General features: G+C 36.1%; 1 protein-coding gene across 1 annotated transcript in view; it reads left to right on the forward strand.

The window, feature by feature from the left end:
• The window catches only part of SORBS2 (sorbin and SH3 domain containing 2), a 95,129-nt gene that overhangs the window by 40,393 nt on the left and 29,396 nt on the right, over positions 1 to 25,340 (forward strand). The window contains exons 9-12 of the mRNA XM_015831783.1: positions 647 to 818; positions 2,645 to 2,759; positions 20,097 to 20,146; positions 22,652 to 22,839. Coding sequence (XP_015687269.1) covers positions 647 to 818; positions 2,645 to 2,759; positions 20,097 to 20,146; positions 22,652 to 22,839 — 525 coding nt within the window. The remainder of the gene's footprint in view (positions 1 to 646; positions 819 to 2,644; positions 2,760 to 20,096; positions 20,147 to 22,651; positions 22,840 to 25,340) is intronic.

The raw sequence follows: 25,340 nt of genomic DNA on the forward strand, positions 1-25,340 counted from the left end.
TATCTCCCCTATTGTCAGATCACTCTGCCACTGGCCAGAGACAAAAACTAGATCCAGTGTGTGTCCGCCCGTGTGAGTGGGGGTCTGAATTAACTGGGACAAGTCCAAGGCCGTCATGGAAGCCAAGAACTCCTGAGCTGCCGCCGACGTCTCGCCCGCTGATGGGAGGTTGAAATCCCCCAAGACCATAAGTCTGGGGTTCCAACCGCCACCCCGGCTATCACGTCAGCCAGCTCAGGCAGGGCCGTTGATACATAGCAGGGGCCGTTGATACATAGCAGGGATGGTAGGAAGGCTCCTTTTACTCAGTCCATATTTCAATGGACCATGTGTGCATGTGACTATGTGTTTATTAGGTTGAATCAATCCACTTCAGGATGAAGGCCTCTTCATTGAAGGTTATGGACCATAATATAACACGGTGGTCCTGTAAGAGTTGTACTCAATCTAAAGTTGAGAAAGAGAGTGACTGGCCCAAATTCTCCCACTCAACTTCCATGCTAAGGGAGAACTACATCCTGATCTCCCCATTCCTTAACTCTACACCACACTGCTGTGTATGTTTGTCTGTTTGTGCATGTGTCTGCCTCTATCTGTCTAGTACTAATATTTAGATCCTTCGTGATTTTGATTTGTCTCTGACTAGGTAACTTCAGTCAATCACTTTCTGCTCAAGCACATCCTGTTGCAAAGACTCAGACATATAGGCCACTGACAAAAAGTACTTCTGACAATGGCACTGAAGCCTTTAAGGTCTCTTCACCTCTACCACCTCCAGTACCACCTGTTCGTCCTTGGCAAAGATCTGCCCCAGAAAAGTAAGCTATATATTACTTTATAGTAATTAATCCAGAAGTGGCAAATTTGATACTAGTGTGAGAGCCATTATTTCAGTGTTTGGTTTTGTATTCAGAGATACAGCATGGCTTTTCATGGAAGCATCTGATTGGCTGGCTGGCTGGCTGGCTGACTTTTTTATGTATTGCTAATTTCTAGTGCAATCATGGTGCTGTATAATTAACAATAATAAAGATAATAATATAAAAAAACTGTAAAACAGAAATAATTTTATTTAAGACCACATACCTATATTATGAATTGTTATTACAACATGTATAGATATATTGATTATATGTCTTAAATGAATGCCCTTCTGAACAACACTGTTTTAAAGAGTTTTCTAAAAGTCAGGAGTAGTGAGCCATCAGGATTTCAGATTGGCAGCTTATTCCACTGATGAAATATAACACATGGGGGAAGAACCTTCAGCATCCCTACCCAAGACTAGCAAACTGGACTATGGAATCTGCTTAAAATAAGTAATCCTATATATATCCAGTAGCTAAGTCATCGAGAATTTTTAAGGTCAATACCAGTACTTTGAATTGTCCTCAGAAGCCTATTGGTAGTCAATGGAGAGACCTCAGTTCAGTGTTATGTATATATGTGATGGCTCTTGTATCATTCACCAATATTACAAATACTATTATCACACCATGCCCCAAATCCTCACAATAGCCTATAGACATGTTTGGTCAATTCTTATCTCAAAGAAAGGAGCAGTTCTTCCTAAACAAGATTGTTAGGCATTGTGTGCCAAAGCATGGCAAAAAAAGAGCCCTTTGCCATCTTTATCACTATGTCATATTCACTTCTGACCTTTGACTATTAATGCTCTAGTTTAGATATTTCTTCTGCTACTTCATTTCCCAGAGCAACTCAGGATTTATGATAAGAGGTTACTTGGGAATAATTGGCCTAGCATCCTTGTCATCTTTATATTCCAGAGCTAAACTAAGGATTCAAGGAAATCCCCATCACCTGCTGGAATCCATTTGGATCCAGAAGAACCAGAGCACATAAATTTAATGGGCCTTTCCACCTGCAGGATCATAGAATGATCTGACTGCAGCAAAAAAATTATGAACTATGTCTTCCATTCATGATGCAATTAAATCATGATACAACTTCTATAAAGTGAAGGGTAATTGTAATGGGTGACTACCTATGTTCATTGAGCCACAGATCACTCAGGACACCCCCATGATTGCCATGGAGGTCAGGAAGGCCAGGAACTCCTGAACTCTATTCAGAGCCAAACATAATACAAAGAAATTGAAACCCCCTTATTCTATATGTTGGGGAGGTATCAGGGGTATTTTAGGAGCCCGGCAAGGGTTTATGTCAAGCAGCATGTGGATGGTATGCAGACTAAACCCTCAGCTTATCTTTACAGCCCAATTTTACAAACAAATAATCATTGCCTAATACCACATGTGCAGAACCCCTAGCTACCAGCAAACTTTATTCATCACCACTTCATCTCACTCCTTTATTATCATAGACAGAGATGGACTCCAACCTATGTAGACAAATATTACTCATTCAGCTTTCAGTATTTATTTAGTAAAAATAGTCACTTTTTGCCTTTTGATTTTTAAATATAACATTATTACTTATGTTGATATGGAATGTAATTTTCTGTGTGGTAATTTAGAAATTCCATTCAAAATCAGGAGATTCTCTATTGTGATGGACATTTTTGTTCTAGTTTTATTTAAAATATCCATTATTTTTTTCTTAGAAAACTTTGTGTTACATGTGTTGGATATTAGATCATTTGTCAATTTATTTTTATTTTTAGAAATGAGTGGGAGCCTCCTGATAGAAAAGTAGATACCCGCAAATTCCGTTCAGAACCAAGAAGCATTTTTGAATATGAGCCAGGAAAGTCTTCAATCCTTGAACATGAAAGACCAGTGAGTAAAGTTTATCCATTTTTATATATAATAAATAATTCAGTAAAACATTTATTCTTTAAATCTGACATGCTTTTGTTAAGTATAATAAGATGCTTTTAAGAATTACAAGCTGAGCATTTTGTTCAAGAGACTTCTTCCAGGAGCATGATAACTATGAGCCTGCAGTGTATGTGCTTTGACTCGTGGTTGCCTTGATCTCTTGCAGCTCCATGCAACTGAAAGATCTCATTTGCCTTTGAGGCATTTTCTCATATCCAGGGCAAGAGAATGCCCTAAAGACTTATCCATACAACTTGTTGTTGAGTACCTGTTTTGCTCCTTCTGCCAAGTTGTCCATTAGTTTTCACAGGGGTCTTTTAGCATCCATAATAGCAGAGCCATTAAAGAAGGTCCCAGGAAGATGGTGGGTACCTGGTCTTGACTCAGGGATCACCAATAATAAGTAATAAATTACCTGCATCCGAAAAATAAATTCCTAATACTAGGTTCCTTTCTTAGAGAGAATGTTTAACTGAAAGTTTAACATAGAACAAAGAGGCAAAATTATTTTCCTTGGGTTAATACAGTATTTTTATTTTGGGGATTGGGGATTCAATGAAAATAAACATACACATTTATTTTGTTGCATAGATTATAGTACTTACAAGCTTCTAGACCCAATGTGCAAATGAGTAGATTTTTTCACTATCCTTGTAATTTCATCAGCATATATAGCAGTAACATGAGAGTTGTTACACATGTGAATAAAATCTTTGTTCCAAAATCCACAAATATGATTTTGTTATTACTGGTATTTTACATATAATAGCACAGTGCAAACTAACAGATAACTAAAATTCTTCATTGGGATTTTTGAAAACTAAGAATTAAATTAATGAAAAGCATGTTTAATGAGGCTGCAATCTTACATCTCAATACTTATTGCTAACCATTCCAGTAACCTAAAGAGTATCTTTCACTATGTCTGCTCACAAGTAGTTAATTCATGGAGTAACTACTGTATGTTTATAGAAATATACATGCAGGCTGTTTGCATTGTGATTGCCACATCTTGATCTAAACAAACTGATTATAATTCAATCAGTATGGTTTATGCTGCTTAACATGAAAGCAACAATAATAGAATAGAATTAGAATTAGAATTAGAATAGAATAGAATAGAATAGAATAGAATAGAATAGAATAGAATAGAATAGAATAGAATAGAACTGGAGGTCTTCTAGTCCAGCTCCCTGCTCAGGCAGGAGAACCTATGTCATCTCAGACAAGTGACTGTCTAGCCTCTTTTTAAAAATCTCCAGTGATGGAGCGCCCACAATTTCTGGGGGCAAGCTATTCCACTGGTTAATTGCCCTCACTATCAGGAAATTTCTCCTTAATTCCAGGTTGCTTCTCTCTTTGATCAGTTTCCAACCATTGTTTTTTGTCCTGCCCTCTGGTGCTTTGGTGAATAACGTGATCCCCTCTTTGTGGCAGCCCCTCAAATTGTTCCCAAATATTTTAATTGTAAAGTTAAATATATAGCATTTTGGAATTGCTTACTTTTAAACATGGTAAATATTATTCAGAAACCTTAGGTTTCTGGTTGTCTTGGTTGGTTTATATGCTAAATGTTGAAATGGATTATTAGTGTTATTATTATCTTATGATGTTACATTGTGATAGTAATATTTGAAGTTGTATTTTGTCATATTACATATGCCATAAATTAGAATAGCCTTCCCTAACTTCGTATTCTTCAGATGCTAGATGACAATTCCTAACACAAATGGAGAGTGTTAGATCAGGAAAGACTATAGTTTATACACCGGCAACCTTCCTTTTCTTAAGATATATTGTATCTATAATATGGGTTCTATAAAAGTGGAGAACTTTTCATTTGTGCCATGATGAAATTATACTTGGGATATGTATTGTTAATAGAAGAGGATATATGTAGCTCAGAGTTGAAATTTCGGAATCTTGATGTTCTCTGAGTTAGGTTGTTTCCTCAGAGACATTTTTCCCCAAGCTAGATTATCGGTGAAAGGTAGAGTGGGGTACTGGAAAACAGCACCAGTTAAACAATCAGAGAAAGGAAACAATATCATAATCAAAGAACCGTCAAGGAATATCACCACTGATTGATGATGCAAGCTACTATATATATAAATAGCTAGCAAACTGAATATCTCTTGGTCTGATGATGCTACCTAGCCTGGTAATGAAACATCCGCAAGAAAACAACCAAGTTCAGAGAACACCAAGAACTTTATATTGATATTACCCAATGATCCTCCTCATCATCATCATTGGCTAATTGTAAGAGACCAGCATACATAACAAATACAGATGGCCAAAGTAATGAATCAAGACTTATTCATAGAGAAATGTGTGAATATTAAGGAAAATACTTATCCCAGCTTTTAGAATTGTTCACTTGGGGGAATACTCAATAGAATCCAGAAAAATTTTGAATAACATACTAGGGACTGTTCTTTTTGTCCTTCCAGGAAAGTACATCGGTAGACAAAGCACTGCCCTCAGAAGTAAGACAGGGCAGTGTTGCTACCCACCCACCCACTAGTATAGTGAGCAATGATTGAGGAATTCTATGCCATCCTTCCATTCCATATCATCTAATATCAGGAAAATGGCCTGCCTATCATTATCCTGAGTGTGTGGCCCTGGAGCTGGAAGAGTCAAATGTTCCCTTTCCCTTTATCCTCAATCACCTGGAATATTTTCAGGGATATTGGGAAGGTTTGCTTGGGTTTGATAGATGAGGCTTGGCATTCCCTATCTTTCTTTGTTTAATTCTAGGGAATTATTAGTGTCTTGTTCTTCTGAAAAAGAAGAGGAGACAGAGAGATGGAGGGAGAGAAAGAGATGCAAATACACAGATATGCACAGATGCAAATCACTCAGGCACACTTATTCAAGACTGAGATTCTGAATCCAGTACTTCTTTGAGTTTAGCAAATCACAAGTTTTGTGCAAGAATGGGAATATTCCCTCATGCCATCAATCTGCTGAACACCTAATTACCACAGTACTGTCTTATGTCTAAGGATATTTACCCATGTAGTATGGCTGTATTACTATTAACCTTCTCATCTTTTCTACTACCCTCTCCTATTAGTAACTTATGATTATACTATACTATTATACTATTTTTGTTTGAATGTACCCTGAGAGTTTATGCACCAGAGACAAATTCCTTGTATGTCCAATCACACTTGGCCAATTCTATTCTGTTCTGGTCTATATTGACTTTCTGGAACACATGCTACATGAAATCAGGATTCCCATATCTGAACATACATACCTACACACACACACACACACACACACACACACACACACACACACACCAGAAAGAAAGAAATAGCTATACAAAGAGAGGCCTCCAGCTTTTGCCAGCCACAACACAATATGCATAGAACTTAATCTTATAGCCAGTGCTTTTTTTGTTTAAAAAAAAAAAGTGCCAGAACTCACACACATCATACAACCCACCTTGCCTACCCTAGAAGGTTTATCTTTGTAGTTGAAAAAAAACCCCTTCAATTTTTAGTGTATCTAAAAGACTAGGATTTTGTTCAAGGCAACTCTGGAAAATCCATCAAAAAAAGGTGCCGGAACTCTGCTCTGGTGCGTTCTATGACAAAAAAAAAAGCCCTGCTTATAGCTGACCTGCTGAGCCACTGAAACTCAGCAAACTGCAAACTTCCAAAGTTTCCTGTGTATTCTGGATTGCCCATGAGGGAGATATGCTGGTATAGGGTGCCAGAAAACCTTGACTCAGTAATAGCCTAGCCACAAAAATGGAGAATCGCTTGGCAAATGGATAGTGGGGTGTCTCCGTTTGTGTAAATGAGGTTTATAAAGACAAAGGATTACTGTTGACGACCACTTTTCTATATCATGATTTATTGCATTAATTCTCTATTATGTAGTTCATCCTATATAATGTTTAGAGAATATTAAGCACCTTCACGCCTCTTGTGATATTTAAACTAATGGTGGCAAAAGATCATGTCTAAGTGAGGGTATCATGTCATAGTTCAAATAATATTCAATTCCATGCAATTACAATTACATTTTCTACTTTTTAATATTGAATAAGATGTACTCATTCAGTAAAATTACTTAAGTTCATCTCAGCATTAACTTTCTTTGGGTTAGTTCACATGAGCATTTGAGAAACCAAACTTCATATCCAAAGCCAGCTAATCAAATGTTGGATGAGATGAGATTTTGGCATAGGTAATACAACTTTTCTTGGATTTAAATTCACAAACATTTGCATCAATTTACATTTCAGTGACCTCTGCTTGTGCCTCTATTAATCTTTAGAATCTGGGCTTTGTTTCAGTGGTAGAATCCAAACCAACTGAACTAAGCAGTTATTTTAATGATGTACAGGCTTTCCTGGGCTTAGAAATTTGGGGATTTGTTGCCCAGGATTATATTTATTGGAGTAGGAAGAGGGTTATTGTTGGCATTTCTGTGGTAGAATTTGTATAATATGATATAAGCCTTTTAAAAATGTTTTCAACTGCAAATAGTTCCCAGATGGAGAATAAACAGAATCAGATAATCAGTTGGGATTTCGTTCATTTTAAGAAACATTTTATGGTTATTTAGATTCAGTAAATATCACTTCCAGCAAGCAAAGTGAAGTATAACCTTATGTCCTATTGGAAGTTAATATTATACTTAGTACTTATCCTGCTAATATCAATCCTGGCAATCTGACTCAAAATTACATGGGGAATTGCACAAACACTTATTCGTTTTTCATGAAAAGCATCAAGAGGTTGTGAACTTAATCAGAAGAATAACAAAACATGCTAGCCAGATGTAAAACTGTTTTCCCTCTGGCTATCATTCCAGCCAAAATATTCTCCCATCACTTTTCTAAATTAGAGGTAAGATATATATCCTCTAACTAATTTAACCTTCAACCAGGGATTCTTTCCGTTTTACTCAAATTAAGCTTGGGAGTACAGTTATGTTTTAATAAATTATGATCTTATTACTGTATTTATGCTGTTCCATGAATTGTTTTCTTTTTGACAATATTTAATCTATTAATAAAATAGAGAGTTTATTAGTCTCTGTTGTATAACTAATATTAACTTCCTTTGCATAAAAATTATAGAGAGTATAACTGATTGTGGATTTTTTTGGCATGTTAGTTGTGACACAGCATGAGTTGAAAAATTACTGGGGAAAATGTACAGCTGTTTTTTTCCTGTAATGATCACTTTCTCACAGTTGTTGGAAGCTTCATTTTATATCACTCAATCAGTTCTGTTCTTTTATTATTCTGTTAATGTAGCAAAATAAAACTGTTCCATACTCCACAACTACATAATAGAGAATTAATGCAATAAATCATGATATTTGAGATAAAAATGCAATTAGCAGCCTCAATCTGTTAATCATGCACTTTGCCATTTATTTGAAACAGAACAGAAATATAGGCATTTAGATAAATTATGAATATCAGGAAAAACTAGTATTATCTCCCTTAACTTCTCATTGATTTGCTCCAGTGATATTCTTGATTTTTTTTCATCATTTCAAATTCCCCTAGCATTTCATCACCATCTGCATCTTGTTGGCTTGCTAATTCATTCACACATGCATATACACAACCACATTCATATACACACTACTTACAGATAGTGTTGCCTTAATGAAGGGAACAAAAAATTTTGATAACTGATCTGGATAAAATCTCTCTTCTTCGTCTTTGTCCACTATTTCGGTCTTCATTACGGTTGCATATAAGAATATGTACAGCTATATAATGTACATTTCAACTATAGATAGTCCTCTACATACAACCACAATTGAGCCCCAAATTTCTGTTGCTAAGCAAGAAAGTTAAGTGAATTTTGCCCCATTTTACGAACTTTTTTGCCACAGTTTAGCAAATCTCTGCAGTTGTTAAGTGAAACACACAATTATTAAGTGAATCCAGCTTCTCCTTGTTTGACCTTGCTTGTCAGAGGCCAGCTGTGAAGGTTACAAATGGTGATCACATGACCCCGGGATAGTGCAACTGTCCTAAAGTGATTGAATTTTGATCATGTGACCATGGGGGCCATAAGTGTGGAAAACGGTTATAAATCATTTTTTTCAGTGCTATTGTAACAGTCACTAAATGAATGATTGTACGACAAGAACTATCTATTGTTAGTTTCTGTTGCTTAAATGTGAACAATGATAATATAGATATTATGTGATTAATTTTTTTCTTGTGAATCTGGAGAGATTGCCTGCCTCAATTTGGGACAGTTTGTGAGAACAACAGCATTTGTGATGTATATAGGTTAGTTATGCCAGAAGAATGGATGAATCTTTATTCAATTCTGTGAATAATAATCCATATTTGTCACCATCATTATTTCTGGAAAATATATGCATAGGGGTTTTTTCAGGCATAACTCCGCAAAAAACTTTGTAGAGTTGCTTTTCCCAAACTAGAATAGCTTTCTAGAATAACCTTCCAGAAACGTGGATTGTAAATCCAAGAATTAGACCAACATGGTAATTAATTTTAATTTAATTTATGAATACCTCCAACATATTTGGAGGTTATGAATATTTATAACAAAAACAGTCTGACTGAGCTTCATCTGGTGGTTTATTGTTATTATATTTGGTTTGCTTTCCTTTTTCTGTATTGATACAGACTAGATAGTCTAGCTCCCTTCATTTTTTTTATAAGATCAAAATACTTCTTTCATAAGACATTTGGATATTGTTGACAGATTATTCAAAAGTAGGAGCTTCTCTGACCCTCAACCTACATCTTATTAGTTTTACAACCCAAAGCCTCTTGCCTGTTCAGTTCAGATATCGTCCTTGGTAGTCTCTCCTGTCAGTTATAGTAGATATGTAGGCTTTCCATTGTCTACTTCTAAAGGACAACCATTAACAATAAACAGATGAGGATGTCACCATTCCCAACCTGGAAACTTTCAGAAGCCATTAATCAGCAAATATTTGCTATAAAATATATATCTGCTCAAGTCAATGAGACACAGCTCCACCAGATACTGGCAGCTCACCCAGTGTTCTAATGCAGACTCCTTTACTTACAGCCATTCCCAGTCTTGCTTTGCATTTGTGATCATTAGCAGGCAGTGCCTTTCCCACAAGCAAAGGTATTCGGTGCTCCCTTCCTTAAATGGGCAGGATGCTGTTCAGGTTTCTGGTGATGGCCATTAAAGAAACAATGGGAGGAATAAAAATAACAGGCATATAAAAATGAAAGTTAGAGACTTTTGACGAGGTTCGCTAACTTTTCAGGGATTGAGAATATTAAGTTTTCATACCGGCACCTGGGCATACCAAACCACCTGGTTTGGTTTAACTAGGCTGCTGTTTTTGTCTTTGATCCACTATACCCACAGCAGTTTTTCTTCTGTTATATTTTTACTCTTGTAAGGGAAGACCAGGGCCAAAGCATGGATCTTGCATTGTTTATATTATTCTGATTCTGTGTTTCCATGGCATTGTCTTTCAGACAGAAGAAAATCTGTTTAAAACAATTTTTTCTTCTTCTTCTTCTTCTTCTTCTTCTTCTTCTTCTTCTTCTTCTTCTTCTTCTTCTTCTTCTTCTTCTTCTTCTTCTTCTTCTTCTTCTCCTCCTCCTCCTCCTCCTCCTCCTCCTCCAAAGGGACAGAAAATACTAGCATTCAGGAAGAATAAAACACTTCTAACACCTGCAGGGATTGTGTCAGCAATTGGCATTCCCATCAGTATTCAAGAAAAGTATTAAGAAGCCAAGAAAAAAAATAGTTATAAAGTCATGGCATCAGTCAGCAGTTGGGACAAAGTGAAATATCAGCTTTCCCTGCACTTTTGCCTGTGCATAAAATATAGGATGGAAGATTATAAGTATTTAGTATTTGTGCTGCTTCTAATGTCAATCATGTTGTCAGAACTTTCAATGTAAATTTTCTGTCTTGAAAAGTAAAGTTCAGCCTCAGAATTGTAAACTTATTTCTGCATGTAGCTCTCAAACCTACAAAAGGCTCAGAACACAGAACACCTGTTTCGGGCTGCCCTCTGCTGTCTACTTGGGGGAAAAAAATAATGCATGCCAAATGCTGGATTTTTATTTATTTATTTATTAGTTATAAAATTTATAAGTTGCCCATGTTACCTCAAGGTAACTCTGGACAGCTGACAATCATAAAAAATATAACTGTATAAATTAAAAAACATAAATAAGTTGACATAAAATCCAAAATACTACAGCCCAGTGAATGATGGAGAGGGTGGGAGCAGGATGGGAGGAAGGTGGGATCTGTTGTTAATCAATCAACCACCTTCCACTGTGATGCTTCCCCATTGGAGCCCCAAAGTAACTGGCAGAGCCAAGTCTTTAGGTCAGGAGGGTTGGGGCCGGCTTCACACTGGGGGGGGGGCAAGATGTTCCACAGAGCAGGTGCAACGACAGAGAAGGCCTTTCACTTGGATCCCACCCGTCAGAATAGGTGGACTGACAGAACCCGCAGCATGCCTCCTCTGCCAGCATTTTAATTTATATATTTAAAGATGTTCTAAAAACACAGATATAGCTCACAATTTTAAATAACACACATAAAGCCTGGAACTGACTTTGCAGAAACTGTCTTTCAACTGCCATTGCTTTCTTCACTGCTATGTTTTAATTATCAGCATGAAAACATAAAACATAGAATGATAGGGTTGGAAGAGACTTTGGACGTCTTCTAGTCCAACCTCCTGCACATGGCGGGAGATCCTATACCATTCCATATTTTCTTTGGACTTGATGGGATGGATACACATGATCATAGAAAGAATAACAGAATAACAAAACAGATTAACAGAGCTGGAAGGGACACAAAAGGTCCTCCAGTCCAACCCCACACTCAAACAGGAAGCCTAATCTCTTCTTAAAAACCTCCAATTTCTGGAGGCAAGTTATTCCACTGGTTAATTGTTCTCATTGTCAGGAAATTTCTTCTTAATTCTAGGTTGCTTCTCTCCTTGATTAATTTCCATCCGTTGCTTCCTGTCCTGCCTTCAGGTGCTTTAGAGAATAGGTTGACCCCTTCTTCTTTGTGGCAGCCCCTCAAATATTGGAAGACTGATATCATGTCACCCCTAGTCCTTATTTTCAGTATACTAGATGTATGCAATTCCAGCAAACCTTCTTCATAAGTTTTAGTCTCCAGCCCCCTAATCATCTTTGTTGCTCTTCTCTGCACTCTTTCTAGAGTCTCAACATCTTTTTTATATTGTGGGGGATTAAAACTGGGTGCAATATTCCAAGTGTGGTCTTATCAAGGCATTACAAAGTGATACTAACACTTCATGTGATCCTGATTCTATCCATCTGTTAATGCAGTCTAGGATTGCTTTATCTTTTTTGGTGGCTGCAGCACACTGCTGGCTCACATTTAAGTGGTTGTCCACTAGGACTCCTAGATCTCTCTCGCAGTTACTGCTATTGAGCCAGGTTCCACCTATTCTATACTCATGCATTTGTTTTTTCTTGCTTAAATGTAAAACCTTATTTTTCTCACCACTGAATTTCACTTTTTTGGATAGGGCCCAGTGTTCAAGTCTGTCAAGAGCCTTCTGAATCTTGAATTTATCTTCTGGGGTATTAACTATTCCTGCCAGCTTGGGGCTGTCTACAAATTTGATGAGTTCCTCTTCTCTTCCCTCATCTGAATTTTATGAAGATGTGGAAGAGTACTGGGCCTAAAACAGAACCTTGGAGTATCCCACTGCTTATTTCCCTCCATTTAGCTGTAGTTCCATTAAGGACTACATATTGAGTATGGTTTGTCAGACAGTTACAAATCCATCTGGTAGTGATGCTGTCTATCCCACATTTTTGTAATTTACCAAGAAATAGGTTGTGATCTAATTTGTCAAATGCCTTACTGAAATCTAAGCATATTACGTCCACAGCATTTCATTGGTCCACTAATTTAATCACTTTGTCAAAGAATTAAATAAGATTTGTTTGGCATGATCTGTTTTTGACAAGCCCATGCTGGCTTCTGGTTATATAACTTTGCTTGCTTCTAGTTGTTCGCAGATCTTTTCCAGGATCTTCCCAGGCATTGATGTCAAGCTGATTGGTCTGTAGTTATTTGGATCCATTTTTTCCCTTTTTGAAAATGAGAAATACATCAGCTCTTTTCCAGTCCTCTGGTAGTTCCCCAGTACTCCAGGATCTTTGAAAGATGTACTTCAGTGGTTCAGAGATTACATATGCCAGTTCCTTCAGAACTCTGGGATATAATCCATCTTTAGAGGCCAGTCAGAGAATTGGAGACATGATATTTACCGGTAATTGGCAATAAAAATGATTATGGTACATAGATATTATTTAGCATTACATACTTCCTCCATGAGGGGAATCAGTCTGAGTGAGGTTTGAAATATTATACATTATACATTATTCATTCTAATCTCTGATATGTTGGATAGTAAATTAGTTCTGACATACATTTGTAAGGGAACTCCTAGTGGATATCTAGGTTTATTTTCAATTTTTAAATGGTTTCTAGGCCTTAATGGAATGATTGAGTATCAGCTGGTTATCCGTGAGCCTATATATGGCTCTTCTCTTTCCATCCTGGTTTTTACAAGTACACAGAATAACTATCTACATGGAGAACCATAAATATTGCATAGATATTCTTTTTAAAAAAACTTTGGCTGAAGCTTTAGAGATGTTTGAGCTATGTGCTTGGCTTTAAAATGTAGAATTAACACACTTTCCTTGGGTGGTTCAAGTATTGCTCCAAATCATGCCCATCTAACTATCACTGGTAGTCTAACGCTTGCTAAACAGATACTAAAAAAAAACCACTTTTTTAAAAAAAAATGAGAATATTTTAATACTCATATATGATAACAAACTTATAAAAGTTACAAGAATTGCAATGTGTGTGTGTGTATATCTATATATATATTGCATTTTTTGTACCATGTGCATGATGCATCACAACTATTTGGAGGATAGACCAAAAGGAAGAATTCAGTCAGTGTGTGACAACTCTCAGATCTCTTTTCACCATGAACCCTCCTTTCTCCATTCCTGTATTTTTGTTTCACCTTCTTTCCTTCCTCTTATGTATGTTTAATGTTAGTGCATTGCCAGAGTGACATCCTGACACTTTCATCAGTGTGTGCCTTTTCCTTCCCTTTTTCCTTCACAACTGTTCCAGACTGATCGTATAAATCCAGATGACATAGATTTAGAAAATGAACCCTGGTATAAGTTCTTTTCAGAACTGGAGTTTGGACGTCCGGTAAGTGAGGCTAGAATACTAATATATCAGTTTTAGGGATTTGACCAATTCACACATTTCTAGTTAAAAAATGCTTAGATTCTGAAAGTGCATCTATTCAAAATGGAATAATTACTGCAATTATATTTGAAGTATACATTTTCTATGTTGCAGTTATCATATATACAGTAAATTTATGTAAATTTCATTGGTGAGGTGGAAAGAAACCTATAGGAATGCTTAAGAATAGTCAATAAAGTGGATCCCTAATAAACTCTTTTTTACATGTTTGCTGACAGAGCTTTTTAAGTTGACAAGAAATTGATAATAATTATTTGGATTCAGTAAGTGTTTAAGCCATCTACAAAAAGCTAGACAAATGTACCCTGTAGTATTAGCTTTCATCTAATTTAGATTAAACAGAATAATTATTACTATAAAGCAAAAAGTTATATGGAGCAAAAACATTGAAAGAGAATATTTCCTAATTGAAAAGAAACTTTGTTTGGTTTTTGTTTTCTTTTTCTATTATCAAGCATCAGTCCTCTGCTCAGGCAATTTTTCTAAATATAAATAGAATACACAATGCCATCTGTAGATTTTGCAGCCTCCACAGCCATTTGGAATACTGTACAACTGCCTTCTGCTTCTGTAATGGCATTGCTGTTGTGAGGTGTGATGGAAACTATTAGCACCACAAATGTGCAAGTTTTTGATGGAAGTTAATCATAAGCTGCCCAGGTTTGAGGGCAAAACTATGAAACAGCCCGGCTGCTAGAAGGCTAAGTTCTGCATATCAGAATTTGTACCATACTGAACTTAGGTGCTCCTCAGGCCTATGGAAAAAGCCATAAGACCAGCTTTTGGTGACATTTTCAGTAATGTCCAAAATAATGCCTACAATAACCAGACTATCTTGGATTCAGAAAGTTGTGGAATTTCTTCTTGTGATTTATAATCATAACACAAGAGAAACCCTCCATCATCCTTCAGTTTTTTTTCCATCTATCACCAATGAATAATACAAGAATCTCACACAAATTTAGCTTTCTTGGTTTTAAAGAAAAAGAATTCAATCAGAACAACATGAAAAAATATGAAAGCTCACTTAGGAACCCTACCAAAAGAAATAAATGCCTGTTTCTCACAAATGAAAGATAACTGAAAAGGCATTAATGACTTGTCTTCCAGCAATGTCATTGTTAATTATCCACCAAATACCTTATTTCTCAAAAGCTACTGCTTCCTCTGCAACAACCAGCTCAGTGGGACCTAGGAAGGCCAAACTAGACATTATGGTAAATTCAGCCTCTCCTGGAAATCATAGCAATGTTCTGCCTTTCACTTTTTTGTGTCCTCACTGATTACAATTACAAATCTATACCTGCCCCCTTCACATCAATGGCTTCCATGTGTCAGGAAGATGATATCTGTACATTTACTTTGGCTTCTGGATCTCAGTGTATTTTGGACCCTAAATCCCTATCTCAATTTGCTATATTGAAGGAACTTTATTTTCTAGCAGCCTAACCTAACTATACTAGTGCTTTTTTCTGATCTTAAAGAGAGCTGTTTATTACAGTTCATTCTGTGACCTGAAATACAATCCATCATGAGTGCTTTCATTCCAAAGCCAACTTCTGTTCAGGTCTAACCCAGCGAAGAAGACAATCAGAATAGCAAAACTTGGATTGTATCCATAATTTCACAGAAAGCATTAGCCTCATTCATTTTATTCTCTCTTTTTTCTCCCATCATTCTTCCATCTTTCCCAATTGGGAAAGAGTTATATTTCCCTTTAGTTTTTTTACCTGCAGCTTTACTAACAACAGTGGAAGATTTATTAAAAACAATTGATTAACTACTATCACATGTCACTTCTCCACATGTTTCATTCCTTGCTGCCATTGATTCTCCTCCATTTCATCTCGCAATTCTGCTTATATGATGCAGCCTCCTAAAAAGCTTTTGGATTATGTTCAAGACAATCCTCCAGGTTTTTCCAAAGAGGTAAATCAGCATGTTTCTTCAATAGATGGTTAAAATTTGGGGACAACATAAATATTGAATTTAATTACAGGATATTCTGTTCACTTGCATACTATCCTGCAAAACTCATTCGAAAAATACAGTTATAACTTCATAATCTCATAAATATGAAATGTCTTTCAATGAAAACATCCTAACAATACTTTCCTTATTTTATTTATTTACAGAACTTATATTATCATCTCATATAATAATCCTAGGTAGCTTGCAACAATCAATAAAAAGAAGAGCAAACTCCAAGCTAATCACAAGGCTTTGCCTAAGGCAGGATTGTCAAACTGCTGGCCCACGGGCCGGATGCATCATGCACAGGCCACACTCACCCCGGCTACGCAAAGGCAAAAAAGTCACAATATGTCACATGATGTGAGAGCAAGTTTGACATCCTTGGCCTAGGGAAACACTTTTTAACATAAAGAATATGACAATTGCCTTGTTGAACAAGACATTTTGGGATCAAAAAAATCTCATTCCCATAACCATTTGACAATAAACATTGCTGCTGCACCAGGAGATGGGAAATGGGAGGAAAATGACAAATGATAGTTATTGTTCTGCTATTTGAACAGTAATCTGTTGGGAATTAGGAGAGTGAATTACTAATTCCAAAAAGGCTTAATATTGATTTAGGATCCAAAATCGATATTTAATGTGGGTTGCTCCTCACCCTTCCCCCTGGCAATCTTGTTTTAGTTTATTTATACTGTTATATTTGACCCTTTAAGCCTCCCAGAGTTATTCTGGATAGTCATAGAAATTTAAAAAAATTGAATAAATAGTTCAAGACCATTGCATCTACAAAAAATAAAAACTTACTTAGATCCTGAACATCAGAACAAAGAAGTCAACATTTCTGAAATCTTTACGGGTTTTTTAAAGTTTGGATGCTTTGATTATTATGAATGTTGTTCTTCTGTCATCAGTTTAACTTGTTCTCCTTAAAAACGCAACATTCTTAAAGCAGCAGAAACCAAATCAATTTTCTTTAATAATGCTACACAATTTCCTTTTGCTTACCAAGAAGTGAAAATAATAGATGTGTTAAGTCTCCAACTGGTTTCATATACCTGTAGAATAATAAAACACCTTCAGCATATATTTAGATAATGAACAAACTCTTAAGCCATATTGGCCTTCTTTCAATAAGTTACTTCCTTGTTGACTATGTTCTTTAAGCGCTCCAACTGCATGTCTGTAATTAATTAACAGAGCAAAACATGCACCTTTATTGAGTAGTTGAAGGAATTAAAAGCAATCTTCAGAATATATCTTTCTGCCATTTCCTGTCCATGAAAATTTGCAACCTGATGATGCCCATTCTCTCTGCCTAAAACCAATCTTTTCTACTGGGTATCCCTCAAGCATTTCACAAAGATTTCCAAGAGGCTGGTGCTTATATAATAGGGCAATAGGGAAAAATAATGACTTTCCATTTCAGTTTCTATCCCATTTAATACAAGCTTTTATCATATGGACTCTTTAGGTAAATTGCAATCTTCAAAGAATGAAGATTCTCTACGTTAACAGGCCTAATAATATGCATAATAGTCTTTTTAATAAAGTACTGTTGAAATTATTTTCATGAGTTCAGTCTTCTTAAAGGTTTGTGCCCAAATTCTTTAATAGTTGATTTTGCCTTGTAAAAGTTTTATTATATATATTATATATTTCTGAAATCTCAGTCTGGCCAATGTTTATCTGAATGCTACAATTTGAATACAGAATCACATTTTCCTACAGGTGTTCCTCAGCTTACAATCACAATTGGGAACAGAACTACTGTTGTTGCTAACTGATGCAGTTGTTAAGTAAGTCATCCTGTGACTGCACCGAATTTTAAAACCATTTTTGTTGCAATTGTGAAGCACATCACCATGGTTCTTAAGCAAATCATGCAGTCATTAAATGAATCTGGTTTCCCCCATTGGCTTTGCTTTTTTGTAACCCCAGGATGCTGCAACTGTTATAAGCCACCCAGGGTCACTGTATGACTGGGAGGGGCAGCACAGAAAGTTAATAAATAAATATATCTGGTTACCAAGTGCCCAAATTGTGGTTATGTGAATGTGGGAATGCTGTGATGGTCATGTGTGTGAGGACTGGTTGCAAGTCGTTTTTTTCAGAGTCATAAGAACTTTGATCATTAAACAAATGGTCATAGGTTGAGGACTATCTGTGCATCTTCTACAAATACCATTTGCAGAGTAATGCTGAGTAAAGTCCAAACTAGAGCCAACCTGATAGGCAAAGGATACTGCCAGTTCAAGTGGCAGAGGTTAATTTGCAGGCTCCTAAACTTTCCTTTTCAATAGAAAGGGGGATTCTTACATCCTTAAACTTGCCTGCCTTAGATGCAATAATGGACATTCTGCTAACCCAAGCATTTGTCTGTCTGTACTACTTCTAAAGGTAATATACTAAAATCACCTTTGCCTCACACAAAGTGACCTAAACCACCCCAAGAAGAAATAATATTTGATGGGAAATTAAATTTGTATGTCAAGAAATAACTAGGTTAAGGGTTTGTTTTCAAATATCAACATGAGTTCTGTACCTAGGAAAGAACTGTAGCTCAGTTCTAGAGTGCAAGTTTTGTATTAAGAAGTTTAATTCTTGGCTCCTCCAATTAATAGGAGCAGGTGATGGGAGGGGAAGCAGCCTGGAGAATTATTGTTAGCCCCAGAGGACAAGATCAGAATACAGTTCAGCAACTCTCAAAGTAAAATTCCAGTGGTTTTCTGCACAAATGCAATGTAATACTGGTTAGAGGTTGTAATGCAATTCAAAACAGTGTTTTTATATTCTTTTTCCCACAATGCTTTTGCTTTTCCAAAAAGATCAATAGTTCAGAGCATGTAATTGCAACTGCAGTTTCTCAAGTCATCTCTGAAATTTCATGACCTGAATATAAAATAAATGTACCATTAATTGGACAGGTGGTTTATGTTTTTGATAAGCTATACCTGGGATGAGGTTCTTCTTTTTCCAACTCCTGCTGGTTATATAGGTAGTCCTCATTTAATAGTGACAATTAGGATCAGGAGCTCCATCGCTAAGCAATATGGTTGTAAAGTGTGACATCACATGACTGCAGCAACTTACAATGGCATTTGGGGTACTTCCAGTTGTGGTTGTTAAACAAATTCCACATGGTCATTAGGTGTGACATCTTGAGATTCCCAATTGCAGCCTCCTGCTAGCTTCCCTGTTGACTTTGTTTGTATAAAGCTGGCAGTGAAGATCACAAATGACGATCATGTGACCATGGGCTTCTGTGAGTGTTGTAATTACGAGTCAAGTGCCAAGAGCCAGTTGCCAAATCACGATTGCCTGAATGTAGGGATGCTGCAGCAGCCGCAACCACAAGGACCAGTCATAAGTCTCTTCATTTCATCATAACTGCAAAAAGTTGCTGAATTAAACTACCTCTAGTAATATATATGTCTATTTCCAGCTCAAGCCTTAAGATCTGCTAAGATACTAAATTAAAAATAGTTGTTGTTAAACTTTGAATTTATATTGACAAGTTTAAAGTATTTGTATTCTCAAATAATCACTTTAATATTACTCCTGTGCCAAAACAAAATCTTTAAGTTGGGATGACCAAACTGTGTGCTTAACATGAAGTATAAAAGGTCAGCAAATGACAATGTATGCTATAGGTGTTTAAGCTATGCTTACAGAGAATTTCCACCTTGATTTGATTTTAATAGTGTGGCAAGTAATACCTCTTGATTTTTAATTACTTTTTTTCATTGTTATAGTTTCCAATATTCAGTCAATATAAGGATATAAGATTTAATTTGAGAAATTAACGGAAAAAAATACTGAAGAAATTATCTCCAATACTCAAAACAGCATTTGAAATTAGTTTAAAAGCTACACAACTTTTAATTATATTGTTAATAATACTAATGATTGTGAGAGTCTTCAATCAGTCAATATAATGTTTTGTTGTGAATATTTTTGAAATTCAATTTAAGATGCTTGCTTATTTCTGCAGACATCTTTATACTACAGTCCAACAGACAGACGCGTGGATAGACCTTCTAGGTAAGAGAATTCAAATCTATAAATACAAGTAGAAAGGAGGAAGCTCCTTCAAATTATGAAAAAACTCTTGCTTATCCTTAGTACAGTTCTTGCATTATATGCTTGGATTTCTTTTCCTACATAAAGATAATTAACTATCCTTTTTTAGATTTAAGCACAGTATCGATTGAAGTTTTCCTGCAAATATTTTCTCCTTTACAGCTCCTGTAATTTCCTTGTCCCATTTTCTCCTTGAATCAAGCATAATTTGTCGCTATGTGCTAGTAGTATTTTTCAACCTTATCAACTTCTAGACATGTAGATGTCAACTCCCCAAATTCCCCAACCAGTCTTAAAGTAGCAATATGAATCTTAATTTGCTTCTTTATGTAAATGTGTCATCATATATCTTCCCCACATACCACCTAGTCATACAAAACTAAAACAAAAAAGCAAAAATTCTCAACCAGCCAGAGATGGTAGTATAATAGTTAAGACCAATGGATCTCCCAGAATTAATGGGATTTTGCTTTAATTTTTAATAACAAAAGTTAACAAGAAAAGGTATTCAAAGTAAAGACTTAATGCAGGAATTTATGGTCAGTATAATATTCCAGGTTTTAGAAATGTCAAACTAGAAATAAAAAGCTACAAATAAATACACCTATAAATTATGATGGTAATGTATTTGTATGAACTTGAATGCAACTAAATGTCATTAATCAAGATATATATTTTGATGCAGCCTTTCTCAACCTGTTATCTTGCAACCTGTCATCTTGGTCTTTTCATTTGTGCATGTATGGAGAGGCCAGGTTGGAGAGAGCTTTTTGAGGTGTAAAGCAGAATAAAGTAAAATATGATAACATTCAGAAATCCTAATTTATAATCCAGGTAAATTGGCAGAAAGGGTTCAAATGTATAAAAGAGATTCTATGAATCCATATTAACTTTGATTTGCTCAGTCCAAGGGAGGGAGGGAAGGAGAAGGAAGGAAGGAAGGAAGGAAGGAAGGAAGGAAGGAAGGAAGGAAGGAAGGAAGGAAGGAAGGAAGGAAGGAGTCTATGTAGCTGTAGAAAAAATATTCATGTCACACTTTGGATGTATTATTTTTCTACAAACACATACCCATGTTGACCTAAAGCAGGCAAAACCCATAATTATGGTTTAAGAAGGTACTATTCTTCCATCTTTCTCAAATGCCATATTTTTTTTCATTATCTGACAGAGTAAAGTATAGAACTTCTTCTACATATAAAATGCCATTTATCTCTGCTTTCAATGACCATATGTTTTTATATTGGTCTGACTGAAATGATTTTCTAGTGTTGCTTTGAAATAAAGTATTATATATATAATGATTTTAAATGTTTTATATGTTCCATTTTTATTTTAAACAGTGTCATAAACATTTTTACATAACCAATAGGATAGCTAAACTGTGGAGTAATATCTAAATTTTCTGTCTCAACATAGCTTTGACTTAGGATTTTGTTACCCTTCTACCCTTACTATTTATTATTTTAAAATAATATTGCAGCAAAACAAATGTTGCATTTTTGTATTCTTGAATGGGTGTTGTAGTTTTGGAAATTGTAGAGAAGATTTCCAAGTGGACATGAATAAGACATCAAGATACACTACTTGGCCACCTCATAAGGAAAGCAAATAACAGAACCTTTCCCTTCATCCCAAACAATCTCACAAACATGTTATTTCCATTAGGGGGGGAAATTAAAACAAGGTAGAAGAAAAAAGAAGGGAAAACATTTTAATGCAGCATTGCTTCTTGGCATCTAGTATATGTGAAATTTTTGACACAGCTAAATGTCTTATTTAATTTGACTTTAAGTATTGGTACTGTGGGGGTGCGATGGCTCAGCAATTAAAGACACTAAGCTTGTCAACTGGAAAACTGACAGCCCAGGTTTGAGACCACCATGGTAGCGCAGTGGTTAGAATGCAGCATAATTCTGCCAACTGCTAGGAATTTGATCCTGAGCAACACAAGGTTGACTCAGCCTTCCACCCTTCCAAGGTCAGTAAATTGAGAACCCAGATTGTGGGGGGCAATATGCTGACTTTGTAAACCACTTGGAAAGGGCTGTAAAGCACTATGAAGCAGTATATAAGTCTGAGTGCTATTATTATTGTCACGCAATGGGGTGAGCTTCCGTTCCTTGCCCCAGCTCCTGCCTACCTAGCAGTTTGAAAGCATGCAAATGTGAGTAGAGTAATAGGTACCACTTTGGTGGAAAGGTAACAGCATTTGGTGCACCTTTGGCATATAGCCATGCTGGCCACATGACCACAGAAAATGTCTTTGGACAACGTTGGCTCCCTTGGCTAAGAAATGGAGATAAGTGCCTCGCCCTAGAATCAGACACAACTGGATAGGGAAGCCTTTGCCTTTTTATTGGTACTGTATCCAGTTATGCTAGCAGTGATTAATGAGCTTAACTATTTGCTGACTTCTAAGGAGACATTTTAGACATGTCTTAACTACATTATTATTTTCTTTCCCAGTTCTGCAAGTACTTCAAGTGATTACAGAAAACGAAGGAAGTCAGAGCCTACAGTAACTCAGCAGAAAGTCCACCCTGATCAGAATGTAAATCGATACACTCTTGGTCGTACAGATACGCAGAGCACCTATTCAACCCTTAGGAAGCCTGTTACAACCTCTTCTCCATCTTCTCCATCAAAAGCAAAAGGTAATAAATGAGCACAAACATAAATAAACAGGAATAATTATTCATGAATTCCAAAACAATGTGGATGGATTTCAAATGCTGCTAGACAATCAAAATTCAAGACATAAATCATAAGGATAAATGTGTCCAAATGAAATGCAATCTGCATATCTCTTAATGTCCGATAAATGAATTGTCCCTTTTTAATAACTGAATAGGAAACTGAATTATTGTCTTGGCAAACATTTATGGGGAGTGAAGTCTTAATGCAGGTTTTCTATCTCTGCATTCAATAAGAGCTTTTTTCTGCCATATTCCATTTCTGCAATTCTTCCGTTTCATACAGGTGCTAATATTTCCTGTTTATTATTACTGTATAGCAGCTGAAGTATTTCGTATGATGGCTCCCAGCTCTGCAATGCCACCATAATGATTCAAAATTTTATATTGAAAAGGCAGCCATGTACCATTTACCCAATTGGAATATGACTATTTTCCCCCCACAAATAATTACGCAGGGATGTCTGCAGGATATGATTTTTTAAAAAACCAAGATAACTGTAACAGTACAATTGAAGCTCCATCTGGATTTTTAGGTGTGTCATTTAATTTTGCCTCACCACAGTTGCCTTCTTGACTTTTTGGACCAGGCACTGTGGACATTCCAATAATTAACTGTGAGTTGGGGAAGGGAGAATAAAGATTATCTTAGAGTTGCTGAGAAGAACAGACAAGAGTATTGAATATAACAAATGGGTGAAGAATAGCCACTGTGTGGAGAGGCTGTTTGCCTGTGAAGTTAGTCTTTCTTGTAATATCTAAAATAAACTCCTTTATTTTTTTCTTACTGTCCTTATTATGTACTTTTACTTGTCCCAATTTCATTCAGCTATCCTTCCCTTTCATTCATTTATATTCTATTTTTTGCCTTTCCTTCCTCTTTCCTCTTTTTTTTTTTTTTTGCTATTTATGTTGGAAAGAGGAAAAGGTTGTAGATATACACTCATGTAAGAGTACTTTATGATAAAAGAAGAAACAGTTGCAATATGTATATGAAGGGTCCGTTAATTTTATAAATCGGGTCTTTGGATATAATATTCAGTCAAATATAAATTTAGCTTTATTGCTCTGGATCAGCCTTTTTTGGAGTGTAGCTTCTGGCAGATATCTGTATACATATGCCTAAGTGTGTATGTGTGTGTGTGCACGCATGTGTGCATGTTCAGGAATTTGTATACAGGTGTGTCATTTGCATTCATTATTGGAGCAATCTCCAATATAGGTTTCAACCAAAGTTGACAACCCTTGATTGAAAAAGTGGAAAAGCTGGACATTGCACATGATTTTTGTATGTATTTATGATTCTTTTTTAAGAAAATCTACTCTACCCTTGAATTATCTTCCTTTTGGGTTAAAATGGCAGATGGTTCTTCTCTGAATTTAAAAAAAAAATCCCTTTTTCACCTCTAGAGGTGAAATCTCAGGTTCTTTACCGGGGGCCTGGGAGTTTGATCCTTCTGCCCAGTATCTTAGCTCTTACTAGCACTGCACTCTTCTGGACAGAGAGCTCTAATGTCATTCCTGGGATCTGTTGGAGTCACCCTCCCAGCTTAGGAGTCATAGCCCCAAGTCCTTCCTTCCTCCTATTCCTACCTAGTGGTGGTACTGTAGGAATATATACAGGTAGACCTTGAATTATAACCATTCATTTAGTGACCATTTGAAGTTAATGGTCTGAATGGTACTGGTAATGGTACTGAATGATACTGAAAAAAGTGACTTACTGCACAACCAGTTTTCATTATGACCATTGCAGCATTCCCATGGTCACATGATAAAAAAATTGGGCACTTGACAGCCAGAATGTATTTATGACAGTGGACTGTCCCGGGGTCATGTGATCACCATTTGTTACCTTCCCAGTTGGTTTCTGACAAGCAAAGCTAATGGGAGAAGCTGGATTCACTTAACAACTGCAGTTATTCTCTTAACAACTATGGCAAAAAAGGTGGTGGTTCACTTAACAACTGCCTTGCTTAGAAATGGAAATTTTGGCCTCAGTTGTAGTCGTAAGTCGAGGAATATGTATGTGTGTGTATATATATATATATACACACACACACATACACACATAAATATCATATAGTTAATATCTCAATGTCCCAATATCTTCCACTGAAAATCAGTGCATTTTCTGCTTTAATGTTTATCATTGTTAACAGGGTTTATTTGTGTAAGTGTTACTACTTATTTATATAAAAAGCAGTCTAAAATCCGAGGCATTTAAAATACTTTCTTCTAATGATTATTTAATTGCAGGTCAATTTAACGTTTAATGTACAGTATTTCTAGTTTTAATACTTCGGGGCACAGAATTAGTAATCAGTATTAGTACTTGGCTAATTGTTTGTATATATTTGTAACATTTTCTGTATGGTATTGTAGAATCTCAGTGTCAAATGCTTGGGCAAATAGCAATTCTGTTTTGTTCCGTTCTGCTGGAACCAATCTAATCCAGGCAA

The sequence above is a fragment of the Protobothrops mucrosquamatus genome, unplaced genomic scaffold (assembly GCF_001527695.2).
Source record: "Protobothrops mucrosquamatus isolate PMUCROS unplaced genomic scaffold, P.Mucros_1.0 scaffold_280, whole genome shotgun sequence".
NCBI lineage: Eukaryota > Metazoa > Chordata > Lepidosauria > Squamata > Viperidae > Protobothrops > Protobothrops mucrosquamatus.